The sequence below is a fragment of the Vitis vinifera genome, chromosome 12, assembly GCF_030704535.1.
Source record: "Vitis vinifera cultivar Pinot Noir 40024 chromosome 12, ASM3070453v1".
Lineage (NCBI taxonomy): Eukaryota > Viridiplantae > Streptophyta > Magnoliopsida > Vitales > Vitaceae > Vitis > Vitis vinifera.
In genome coordinates, this window is record NC_081816.1 from 9848250 (window position 1) to 9860803 (window position 12554).

At 37.5% G+C, this 12554-nt stretch overlaps 2 protein-coding genes across 2 annotated transcripts; one reads left to right on the forward strand and one right to left on the reverse strand.

Moving 5' to 3' along the window:
- Positions 1-2058: 2058 nt before the first annotated feature.
- On the forward strand, positions 2059-5218 carry LOC100249313 (uncharacterized). The gene is made up of 10 exons (XM_002264647.4): positions 2059-2065; positions 2125-2192; positions 2582-3054; positions 3143-3244; positions 3402-3483; positions 3597-3616; positions 3762-3822; positions 4343-4422; positions 4609-4716; positions 4890-5218. Exons 3-10 carry the CDS (start codon positions 2605-2607, stop codon positions 4947-4949), a joined length of 963 nt encoding a protein of 320 aa, XP_002264683.1. The 5' UTR covers positions 2059-2065; positions 2125-2192; positions 2582-2604; the 3' UTR covers positions 4950-5218.
- A 376-nt stretch (positions 5219-5594) lies between these two features.
- Positions 5595-12391, reverse strand: LOC100254423 (zinc finger protein CONSTANS-LIKE 9). Its single transcript, XM_002264470.5, has 5 exons — positions 11915-12391; positions 10533-11231; positions 8971-9198; positions 7807-8108; positions 5595-6305 (listed from the first exon to the last, which is right to left on the reverse strand). The coding sequence occupies exons 2-5, from the start codon at positions 11118-11120 to the stop codon at positions 6176-6178; spliced, it is 1248 nt and encodes a 415-aa protein (XP_002264506.2). The 5' UTR covers positions 11121-11231; positions 11915-12391; the 3' UTR covers positions 5595-6175.
- Between the last annotated feature and the right edge of the window lie 163 nt (positions 12392-12554).

Sequence of the window (12554 nt, forward strand, 5' to 3'; positions counted from 1 at the left end):
CGAACAAAAATTTGGAAATGGTGATGTTGTTAAAGAGTAATTAGTAGGAACTTCTTGTATGGAATCTGAAACAGCTCACAGAAGGAAGAAGAGAATAAAGCAGCACCATTGCTTTGGTTGGTGTAGAGTGGTTGAGTACACAAGTCTAGAGAATGCCAAAGCGTAAAAGGAAAAACAAGCTAGTTTGTCTCCATATCCAATTCACCCCATGATGCTGAATGAGTAGTTTCTGTCATTGGACCACTGAGAAAGAGAGGAAACAAAGCTTGGAAAAGGAAAATTCAATGGAAAATCTAAGTGGGTAAGGGGTGAAACACCGATATTTTTAGAAAGATGGGGGGTTTTGAAGGGTTGATCAGGATATGATATAAAAACAATGGGCTGTTTGGTTGAAGTGATGAAAGCAACCTTTACTCCGAATGATAAATGTTTAGAGGCACAATTTGTTTGGCAAAAGTGGTGGGACAGGACGAGACTAGTTACTTAATTGCTTGATGATTTGTCTTTTCTTACCTAACAAAAAAAACCTGAAAGAAGATCAATGTATATAACCATATATGCTTTTATAAATTATCTTTTCTAAGTAATGGGGCCCTCCACTTGTCACATCCCTTTGTCTTTGACACTAGCCATGTATCTCAATTCTCAACACATTTCATATGCTGAGGAATGGGAGAACAAGTTGATTCCGGGATGGTAACTTTTTTGATATCGTTTTCTTAATTTCATTTCATGTGAATTAGAATATGATTGTTGAATTCATAAAGGTAGGAGGAGGCGCTTTAAGCCCTGGTGAGTGTAAAGTCCAAGCAATTCTATCAATGGAATGATTGGTAGATAGGATAGGAGAGGGTGTGTGGTAGGCTGGTACCACCTCATTCCCTTAAGAAATTTCCTTAGAAGAAACCTTAGAAATTTCCCAAAAGCCCCCTTTAGAGTACTTGAAGGGGAAGCAAAATTTTCAACAGAGGGAAAAAGGAAAGAAACCTTAGAAGAACATGGATATATGATATTGAAAACCATCCCAGTGACTACTAAGTTGTTAGGTACTTGGATGGATTTCTAAAAAACTGAAAACCCTTTTTTAAGTTCAATCAAGCCATCCTCTGTGGATTAAGTGGCACTAGCACTACCCTTGGAGAGCACCAACCATATACGAGTCTTTCAACATGATTCAAACAACTTGACTGATAATGGGGGCTATGATTTGATTTAAGAATATTCATCAATGTGACTTGGGCTTGAGGGTGGCTCTTTTGAGTGGATATTTGAAACCCACATTGCCCATATCCTCCCAATTATGAATTGTCCAAATTTTGGAAGATAATAAACCCATCAATCAAGATTGAAAATGAAGGCATAACTTAACTAATAACCTTAAATTATAAGGTAGGTAAAGACAAGTGATGATTTGGTCCCTTGGAAACCACCCTCCACATATTCCATTCCCATTCATTCATGTAGATTGAAAGAAACATATTGGAACTTCTCTTCTTCTCTATCCTCTAAAACAGAAGAGAGTTGAAAACATGTTATTTCTTTACAATAATTTTAAAGTGTTTTTCCATTTTTGTCTTTGAAATGATATTATACATCACTGCATATTACCTTAATAAAGACTAACTTAAGAAAATGATTTTTCATATTTAAGTTTTTCAGTAGAATTTTGTTGTAAGAAGTAATTCTTTAAGTTTTTAAGTAGAATTTTGTTGTAAGAAATAATTAAGAATTACTTACCAATAGTAAGAATTTTTTCCTTTCTGGAATTTTCTTTTTCCTTTCTTGGGTGATTTGGTCTTCTGGAAAATTTGGGAATCATTGTTCGGGCCCGCCTTTGAACCATTGCACCTCCAAGCCCAAGCCCAAGCCCAAAATTAGCTAGGGCGCTCTTTCTCTCTCTTTGCCTTTCACCTCATTGAAGAAGAAGAAGAACACCTCATTGAAGAGCCTCACGCCTTCTGTTCTCTTCAATTTCTCTACGCCTAGGGTTTCGAAGAGAATAGCCCAAGCCCAAGCCCAAAATTAGCTAGGGCGCTCTTTCTCTCTCTTTGCCTTTCGCCTCATTGAAGAAGAAGAAGAGCCTCACGCTCTTTCTCTCTCTTTGCCTTTCGCCTCATTGAAGAAGAAGAAGAAGAAGAAGAGCCTCACGCTTCTGTTCTCTTCAATTTCTCTACGCCTAGGGTTTCCAAGAGGTATTCTTCCAACCGCTTCCAAACCTTTGTTTATACTCCAACAAGTTCAAAATAAACTGATTTTTATTTTTTATTTTTTATTTATTTTCCTGCTGAAAAATCGAAGCTTGTTTGCCATTTTTGTGAGAATTGATTTTCTCTTTTCTGGGAACGTCGGAATGGTATTTTGAGTTATGCCGTGTTCTTGTATTAGTTGCTTTGCGTTCTTGATTTTTTTTTTTTTTGATTTATGAAACATATTATCAGGGTAGTTTATGTATACTAGTGTTTGCTGTGTAATTGCATGCTATCAGTATATTAGGTTATCTGTCATTGAGCAAACCTACGCATGAACTGCATCGATGGAGGTTGTCTTCCTCTGGGGGCTGATTCCTTTTGATTTCTTGTAGAGGATAGAATTGTGTACCAGGCCATGGCAGAAGAATCCCAAAAGTTAGAAACTGTAAATTTATCAAAAAAGAGGCGATTAGGGCGTAAGAAAGGAAATAAGACAAAAAAGAAACTAAAAGGGTTTGATGGCAGTGGAGAGAGGATTAAAATAGACAGGAGAATGAAAAAGCTGTTTCGCAAAAGAGCAAGAGATTATAATTCAGACGACGATGAAGATGAGGGGGATGATGGTGGGTATGCTGTTGCAACCAAAGGTGAAAACGCAGTGCCTATTATAAAAGAGGTGGCATTGGATGGTAAGGATTCTTCAGAAGAAGAAGAGGACCACCAGGATATTGATGAAGAAAATGAAATTTCTGAGGATGAAGAAGGTGAAATTCAACCAGGAATTACAAAGCTCACAGAAGGTTGTAGAGCATTCAGGCTAGCATTCAAAAAAATCATAAAGAAGAACGTGTCTGATATTTCCCTGGTGAGTTGCTTGGCTGTAATTTGTTTTTTCTTCTTTTTTCTGTAGGCAAATAAGGATAAAATGTTATATAAAATCAATATCATTGCAGGGTCCAGTATTATCAGGACACAAGAAGCTAGTTGCAGAAAAACTTGCTGAAGAGGAAGCTGACCAGAAGGTCAAGGGAGATGTCAAAAAGGAAAAACACCTGGTATTTATCTTTTTATTTCATTATAACTCTTTAACATCTTGGGTTCAAAAATATTTGACAATTTTATTAGTTATTTGTGATAATATCTATAATATAATTTACACTTCTTTTGCAATTACATTTATATTATTTCATTGTGTGCTTCTTAATCTAATAGCTGGGAGAGAAGGGCCATGTGAAGCCTGCCAATTTCTTGGATTCACATGAAAAGTTTCTGATAGGCGTTGCTACAAAAGGAGGTATTTTTTTTTTTTGTTTGTTTGTTTTTTTAGCTGAAAATATCTGAAATTGGTTCATGTTTTTGCCTGAACTAACTTGGTTCATGTTTTCCATGTGTTCTCTGGAGTTTCAGTGGTCAAGTTATTTAATGCTGTAAGTTTCTCTTCAAATGTTTTACCTTGTTGTGTCCCTTTGAAAGTCCGTAGTTTCTAACTATGTTTATAATGAAATTGTTTGCTGTTGCTGCTACATTCAAGCATATTGGATCTAAACATTGGTTGTTTGGTTTCTTAAACAGGTCAACAAGGCACAGAATGCTCAGAAAGGCTTGAATGCTTCAAGATTTAAGGATGAAAAAGGTAATTTGAAGGACCCTGATTACAATTTGAAATCCCCTTTATTTTTTGTTATTCCATTTTTTTTCCTTGTTGAGCTTGAGATATGAACTATGAATGGAAATTGTATTGTTTTTTTATTTGTTAAGCAGTTCTGATTAGGACTGAAATGGAATCATCTTTGCTGTCTTGACATGGGCATTGTTTTTATGTTCTGCATTATATTGATCAAGGCCACTGTCATGCAATATTTTGGTGGTCATACTGTTTAGAAAACTGCCTTCTAGTATACTGAGCCATTTTTGCATGCCCATACTCTAGTAAAATCGATATGGGTATCCTGGGCTAGAAGGTTTATTATAACATAATCTGAAGTTTTATCTTCATTGGCATTCTGGTTTGGAAGTTTTGCTTGAACTCAAACATAACAGCATTTTAATTTAACCTGTACCATGTTATTATTGGTCTAGTCTGCCCTTATTTCTTCTCTCTTTTCAGCCCTATGTGATTCTGATTTTGGTGAATATTATCTCAATGTTGCCAGCAATAATTAAGCGGAGGAAAGAAGCCTTCTTTTCCGAGTTGGGGAAGACAGCATGGTCATCAGCTGGCACTCCTGCCAAGGTTGGTGTTTTGGTATTACTTTTTTAATGAATATTCCTGGTCTCCCACTGTGAGATCTTATCAGAATCTATTATTCCTAGTTTCTTGATGAGGTTATACATCAAAACCATGCAATTGGACACTTGGTGAGGTTGGCACCACTAGTTCCAAGCTATTGAGGTAATGACAAATTACCATGACATGCAGGCTCATAGATCGAGTGGTCCAGTGGATGGTGAGGGGCCTGCCTGGGCTCCATTGCGTGACAGTTATATGCTAACAAGTTCCAAGTTGAAGAACTGGGATAAGATGCCAGTAAGGAGTTTCTTCATTATCTTGTTAAATGCTTCACAAATCATAAGAATTTTACATTAAGTGTCTAAAAAATGCTTCACAAATCACAAGACTCACGATTAGCAGATCCTTGCGCTATTGTTTTCTCTTCTTACTTCCCCCATTAATGAAATTTCTTTGCAATGTGCATTTAGGATTCTATCACAGAAGATGAGATTGAAAGGATGCCACTAGATAGCTCTGATGATGATTGATTACATGGAACGGCAGGACCAACAGGCTCTCGGGTGGATTTTCTCAGCCTGGGGAAATTGAAGCAGTGTGTCTTTGTATTGATGCCCCTTTCAAAGCTCTGTAATGGCCTACGGAACAACTCAAATGGTTCAGGCTAGATAGGGTTTAGTTTCTTATTCTTTTGCTGTAACTTAAATATAATATCATGTTTGGTTGATCGAGAGTTGAAAAGGATGGTATACCTAGTAATTTACTCGGGCAATTTTGAATTTCTGCCCACTTATCTCTAGATCACAGTGAAGATGTTCGCTATGTCCATTAATCCGAGGATGATGGTTACAACCCATTGTTCATGGCATTCACCTCTCTTTAACTAAGACCATTTGTTTCTTAACTTAAAAATGCTTGAAAAATGTGAGTGCAACATGCTTCATCCGCATGATAGGTAGGTTTAAGTGAGAATTTTCAGAACAGAATAATTGGGGGCCATCTTTTGGTCTGCACAAAACCTCCGGAAATGCCTTGTGTATGGTAAAGTGTTTGTGTACAAAGGAGAAAAAAATGCAAGGCAGATGGTACTTAACACTCTGATAACAAAATGGTTTTGCAAATAGCTAACTTAATATCTCTACTGTCTTTTCAGACAAATCCACAGAACCTCAAGAAGAGCTAAAATATCCCATCTTATATTAAGTTACTCAAGCGATAATGTCTCAATTTTCAACAGCATATATAATTACCATCTGCTGTACAACCCCCTGCGAACTGTATAACTCACCTGCATATACACTGCTCCTACGCTATACAAATACAAAAAGTACGACTGCAAGCTTTGTCTGGCCTATTAGCAACTCACAGGAAGCTAGTTCATGGAAGTAACAAAAACAGGAAGAAATAGAAGACTGGAGAAACAGTAAGCACTCTCCTTTCCCTGAAAAAGTTCAGCATGTCATAGGACATGGGAAGGTAAGTGAAAAGCCATTGCCTCATCTTTTATCAGATGTCACGATCTCAAGATCCATTGGTTCTTTCGGGGTCAGGAGAATTAGATTCCTGGCTCTGAATTTGTTGATCCACCCATTTCTACTGATAACAAGTTGACAACCCAAGGCCCCAATCATATTTCATTGTGCAGGAAAATCATGCATCGATTTTATCCATGTCACAAGCAATCTTAACCAATTCTTCCCAGGTTTGAGATTTGGGGTGTTTCTCTCCTTTTTAAGTATGATTGAAGATTGTAATCTCAGAAGCTCCGGGTTTCGCTTATTGGGTCATAGTCATAAGCTTCACCAGCCTTGACAAAGCGCCCCTTCACACGCTGTCTAACATCAGCCCTTGCCTTCCGTGAAGCATACCTCACTCTTTTATCAAATCTGTTAAAAATGTTTAAAATGATGATTAAATAAATGAATAGTGTTGCAAAACAAGGAACCCAAAGGGCTATAAATCAAAACAAGAGTTCAAAAAATTAATACCATAGCAGCCAGGATAGCAAGCATATATATGTTATTATTATAGGAATAAACAACAGGAACGCAATACAGACATACATTTCTACACTGTATGTGGGACTTCTGATAATTCATGTGTTCTGCAACCCTGCAATGCTACCTTGATTTTCTTGATTGCACATTTGAATTCAACTTTAAAATAATAACAGTTTAATTTCGATTGGTACAATGTCCATTCATAAAATGGCGAACATCAGATATCATATTTAATTCGTTTATTCTCTATTTTTCCCCATTTTGGGCAAGTGAGAAACACCTACAACACCAACTTGTCAACTTCAAAATTACACTGAAGCAGAAATGCACCTACGTCATAGAAAGGAAAATAAAAACCTGCAACACATGGACATTTTATAAATGCATGGTGGGTGGTGCTCCTGTGAGGTTAGGGGAGGGGCATGGAGGAAGGTTGTGAAAAGCAATTAGGAAACTTGGCTACCTTGTTAGCTCTAGAATATCTTTTGTGGTGGGTAAAGGCCAAAGGGTGAGCTTTTGGAAGGACAAGTGGTGTGGAACCTTACCGTTGTGCGATTCTTTCCCCTCCTTATTTGCGTTAACTACAGCCAAAGAGGCTTAGGTGAGTGATTTATGGACTGCTTCAGCAAGTGGGGAAAGGGGGCGAGTTGGAACCCTCATTCACTAGGCGTTTCAATGATTGGGAGTTGGATGAGGTGGAGAACCTGCTGGGGCGATTGTGTGGGGAAAGAGTGATGTTGGATGAGGAGGATAGGGTGAGGTGGTTGGTGTCCAAAGATGGTAACTTTTCGGTAAAGTCCCTTTACAAAGTCTTAGAGTCGGATTCATCAGTGTGCTTCCCAATGAAGAAAATCTGGAACTCTTGGGTGTAGCCAAAAATTAGTTTGTTTGCCTGGGAAGCTTCATGGGGAAAAGCTCTAACTTTAGACCAAATTTAGAAGAAGTGATGGGCTTTAGCAAATAGATGTTTTTTGTGCCAAGTTTATGAGGAGTATATTGACCATCTTCTCCTCCATTGTGAAAAGATGAGGGAGGTGTGGAAACTATTTTTTACCCTGTTTGGTGTGTGTTAGGAGTTTCCTTCCTTGGTAAGGAAGACCCTTTTGGGCTGGGATAGAGCTTGGGTGGGCAAAAAGCGCAGAATTGTGGAAAACGAGCCCTCTGTGCTTGTTTTGGTCAGTTTGAAATGCAAGAAATAGAATTGCCTTTGAAGATAGGGTGTTGTCGTTGCAAAGGCTGAAAGCTTCTTTTGTTTTTTCGCTTTGGTGGAGACCAAACTGTCTATAAAAGCTGATCCTTCAACGTTAATGGACATTTTATAAATGTAGTATGTTCACAGTAATAGGAGGGCCTAATGCTTTATTTCTATATTTTACACAGTACTTACTTGCGATTCTTCTTCTTTTCCCGGTAACGCATAACAGCACTACTCCTGCTAGTTGATGGCAAGGAGCTTTCAGGTCCTGGGGGACACCATGGAGGTTCCCCCATGAGAAATGTTGGAGAAGCCCCACAATCTTGATAGTCTCCTGCACTACTCTCGCCAGTGAGGCCAGAAAATGACAGGCTGGAATGGGCTTGCTTTCCCGTGAAACAAAGGATTGGTTCAGTTTTAGAGCTCATTATGGAATCAGCAGATGCTGCATTGCTGTAAGTTGGCTGCACTGCATTTGCTAGTCCGACCGACCCCTGGGAAAGGACACACAAATCTGACAATAAGTAAATTTTTCATTGAGTATGAACTCATGAATATGTATTAAACAATAGTGAAGAAGTTTGTTTACAACACTCTCATTAAAGACACAACAAAACTTACTAGGACACTCAAGCACATCTAATTGGTTGACATATATTTTCAAATCTGAATAACATGGGAGAAGCACATAAGAGACATATATAATGACAATATGAGGGTGGTTTTACATAGCACATGTTACAAATCATTGAGTATAGGAAGACTGAGTGTCATAGCCACATCATTAATGCAGTTAAAGAGAGCTCCTAGTCGACTAAGTGCATCGAAACCCCAAGTGGCAATCACATCCATAAAAAATGTCTATTTTAACTAACATTTGAGAATAAAATGAAATTATTAATTTGCTTGAACATTGAGTGACTGAAAAATTAAGATCATCAACAAGCCGTGTTAGTTCTTACAATATGTCTTGATCCTAGACATGGAACCATTTTTTTCTTTTCCCTGCCAAGACATTATATTTAATAATGAGCAACAATAATATATTCATTGCTTTCACAATAACATCCTTGAACCATTGAACATAAAGAGAACTGCATACATTTGGTTTAAACAAATTATGGCACCATTTCTTTTTTCTTTTTTAATTTTTCTTTTTTGTTTTTAATTTGACAAGATAGATAGCACAGTTGATTTTTTCCCGCAATTAGAAGATAAAAATTCACAACTATGGACTGAGACTATCAAGAAAGCTAAATGAAGTACTGACAACAGTACCAAGAATCAATAAGGAGGTAATTGTCGATAAGGATAAGGAGAAAAAACATGAGAAAATATGAAATGTAAAGACAGAACCTCAGCTATAACTGCACCCTGACAGTGGGAATCAGCACCGGATGTGTCCATTTTCCCAAACAAGCTATCAATTCCACCATTCTCAAAAAGCTGTTCAGAGTGGCTAAGAGCTACACCAAAGAGTTCTTCATAGTTCTCAAGATTCAAATCAACTTCATCCATATTGAAGTCCTCATACAGACTATCATCTTCACAGAACCCAAGATCATCTGTTCCAGGACAGAGTAACTGCAAAATAATTTGGAACTATCAAAATATGGGAAAAACAACCAATGTTTAATAAAAACATAAAGCACTATAAAACCAAAGCTAGTAGCTGGATTTTTTATTTATTTATTTATTTATTTCCAATTTGGTAAACCAGATAAAGAATCAGAAAATGAACTTTACTAACATTTTATTGATCTTGGGTACTACAAGACTCTGATATATTCAATATTATTCTCAAGTATTCTCATTTTATATCTCCAAGAGAAACCTGTTTGGGCCCCTTATTTGTAAGGGTCCCTCGCTCCTTATGAAGAGTTTTTCTCAACTGAGAGAATGAGGTAATTAAGGGTCTCAGAGAATTTGTTCTTGAAAGTAATCAAATATTGGAAATAAACAAGGGACACCAACAAATGAAGTACACAGAAAGAACACCAAATAGGTCCAGAAACCTACTAGCTCACATCTCAAGTCACTAGAAAGCAAGCTAGTTCCCAATGACATTCTAGTTGTAAGAACTCAGAATAAGATTGTCATAACCCAGCATGCTCTGCTGTCCAATGTGAAGGAAATGACATTTATATGAACCATCAAACAAGAACATGAGGTTGCATTCAATAGTTTCTGGTAGAATCTAACTCATAAAGCATTAGCATAACCCAACTAGCTTTGCTGTCCAATCTAAAGGAGTTAGCAAGTCGATGAAAATACATGTATACAAACCAACAAACAAGAATACAAAAACCACGATCACTATAAATGTTTATTGTAATCTATGCTAACCAAAGAAATCTGCAAGCATGCAAAGCAAGGGCTAATACAGAATCTGTTTGAGAAAAACATTTTGCACAGAGAAAATTGTAAGATTGACAAAAATTGTGAAAATAATGACAGTAAATTTTCTAATACATAAGGGTGGCTCTGGCGGCAAGAAACTTCTACATGAATCCTTCACCAGGGAAAACAATACAATGCAAAGTTTGCTTGCCAGCTAGAAGTTGATAGGTTTAGTTATAAGCATAAAAAACTGTGGACATAAAATGTTCATGAGTCAGAAAATAATACCACGTGAAGCTTGTTACTTGAAGTTGATAAATTTAGTCAGAAGTACCTAAAACTTTAGATATAAAATGCTCATGAATCAGAATTTCTTGATTATCCAATCACCAGCATTCCAGCAGTTATACAGGGGATGAAAAAGCAAAGCCATTACCCATTTCTCTGAAAGTGGGCAATGCTTATCACTATGCTGTTGCTAGACCCTCCAAGAAAGAGAGAAGTAGTGCACTGGGATTTCCTATGGGAAATTTTATTTAAGCATTCAATATAATGTTTAGTAAAAAAATTGCACTCACCTTAGGCAAAGTTAAATCAGCAGATCCAGATGGCTGGTCTAACTTTTGGGATGGAGAGTTGAGTTCAGGAACTGAAGAGGAACCAATCAATATGCTCGACTTATCCACATTATTAGCATCATTCACTTCAACTGTGAGAGATGCGTCTTGCCTACTGCTATTTCCTGGAGGGCCCCAAGAGTTCATCTCACTGGTCTCGTTGAGGCACATTAAACTCAAACCCTGCTCACAAGTGGAATTGCCTGTAGAAGGCAAATCTAAAACAAATGGCCACATTGTAGAAAGCCCTTCGGATGAAGGGCAGCCTGAGTAACAATTGATAGTTTCCTTCTTATGTGATGAAGTGGTAGTAGATCCACCATGGCCAGTCCAATCACAATTTTGACAAAGAGAGATCTTCTCTTCGATACATCTAACAAATGCAGGTTGAGAATTACATCTTTCACATAAAAGGGTCCTGGAATGGCGCCTGGAAAGCGCATTAGCAGAATGGACATGCCGATCACATGACAGACACAAGCTAGCAGCATCAGACCTACAATACACTATGGATCTCTGTTCTCCACAGAAATCACAAATGTAACCCATGTTTGAACACCAAACTATACAACTCTTCCAATTCCAACACCTCCACCTAACTGTGTATGCTGTATTAACCAACAGTGAATAAGTGGGATTCAGCCGAAAGTCTTCACAACCCTGAAAGAATTTCACAAAGAAACCAAAATTCAGAATCATTGCAGCTAAAAGTACACATTCAACAGAAAATGGGCAAATTAATTCAGCTCAACACAACAAAAGTATGATCGATTGATTTCGCTTTAAAATTAGGGAATAGTGTAAAATTCCTTAGAATTGAAAAGGCAAAAGATGGGTATTGCTTCAAAATTCACATTTTTTTTCAAACCTCGTCCACATTCACAAACACATCTGTTCCGATTCAGGAATCCCGAGTCAAAAAAGGGAAAAAAAAAAAAAAAAGTGCAGACGGGCAAAAAGTGAACTCTCAGAGGTTTTCTACCCAGCTCCACGGCAACCCCAAAATTAAATCCCGAAGAAAACATAAGAGAGAGAAAATGATTTAATCAAAAGGGTTGCAGAAGAGCTATGCCTAAATATATATTCAATTCAAGAAGATGAATCATGGAGTTTGAATCTGGCAGATGAGAAGTACAATTTTAACATGGAATTTACAAATAAAAAAATTCGTCTTGGGGGGCAAGAAAAGAAAAGAAAAACGAGGAATTGAGACAAGCAAATATTGCAAGTGGCAATTAAATTGAAGAAAGGAAGCTCAAAGCTCGCAAACAATGAAAAACATTCCAAATAAAACGGGAAAAAAAAAAAAAAAACACAAGCAGAGAAAGAGGGGATACTGATACCTTCTGGAGAGGGAAAGAGAAGGAGAAGAAATCTTGAATGAAAAACCCTAAAAAGGTAGACGCTTTTGTTTTAAAGGGGAGTTGGGTACACAGTACTAAAAAGTCTATATTGCGGTTCTACTGGGTAGGTTATAGAAATGAAAAGATTTCAGAATATGATTATGGCATTAAACCCATGAAAAGTGCAGGCCTAAGAGAGAAACCCAGGTGGGGTTATGGCAGAGGGGAGGGACCCAATTCTCCGAGGTGTCCCTTTCTGTCAATGCTCCCAACACTGGCACTCCGGAAAGCAGAAAGGGCAAAAAGGTATGGGCCCCTTCTTTAATTATCTTCCCCACACCCTTTTCTTCTCTTCTTTTTGGTGCCTGGTGCCCGGTGCCCGGTGCCCCTATTATCATGTCATACCCTGTACCAGCCAACAGACCCAGGTCAGCTTGTAAATTATGTTGTTTTTTTTCTTCTTAATTTTCTCCTATTTCAGAGGAAGTGTAATAGCAGAAGCCCTTGATGTATGGCGGAGAGAGACTTGAGGGTGAAAAACGTGTCGCCATGTCCGATTGGAATTGGAAGTAATTATGATTAAAACGTTTTTATTAAAATTATTTATAACATAAATAAATAAATATAAGTGTTAAGGTGT

What these genes read in the sequence shown, in the direction of transcription:
- LOC100254423 (XM_002264470.5), bottom strand. Translation starts at nt 11,120, where the DNA reads ATGGGTTACATTTGTGATTTCTGTGGAGAACAGAGATCCATAGTGTAT. An exon ending in CTGATTTAACTTTGCCTAAG is followed by an intron (nt 9,199 to 10,532) that starts GTGAGTGCAATT and finishes ATTATTTTGCAG; the next exon opens with TTACTCTGTCCTGGAACAGA. An exon ending in AGGGTGCAGTTATAGCTGAG is followed by an intron (nt 8,109 to 8,970) that starts GTTCTGTCTTTA and finishes GTCCTTTCCCAG; the next exon opens with GGGTCGGTCGGACTAGCAAA.
- LOC100249313 (XM_002264647.4), top strand. Translation starts at nt 2,605, where the DNA reads ATGGCAGAAGAATCCCAAAAGTTAGAAACTGTAAATTTATCAAAAAAG. An exon ending in TCAAAAAGGAAAAACACCTG is followed by an intron (nt 3,245 to 3,401) that starts GTATTTATCTTT and finishes TTAATCTAATAG; the next exon opens with CTGGGAGAGAAGGGCCATGT. An exon ending in AGAACTGGGATAAGATGCCA is followed by an intron (nt 4,717 to 4,889) that starts GTAAGGAGTTTC and finishes ATGTGCATTTAG; the next exon opens with GATTCTATCACAGAAGATGA.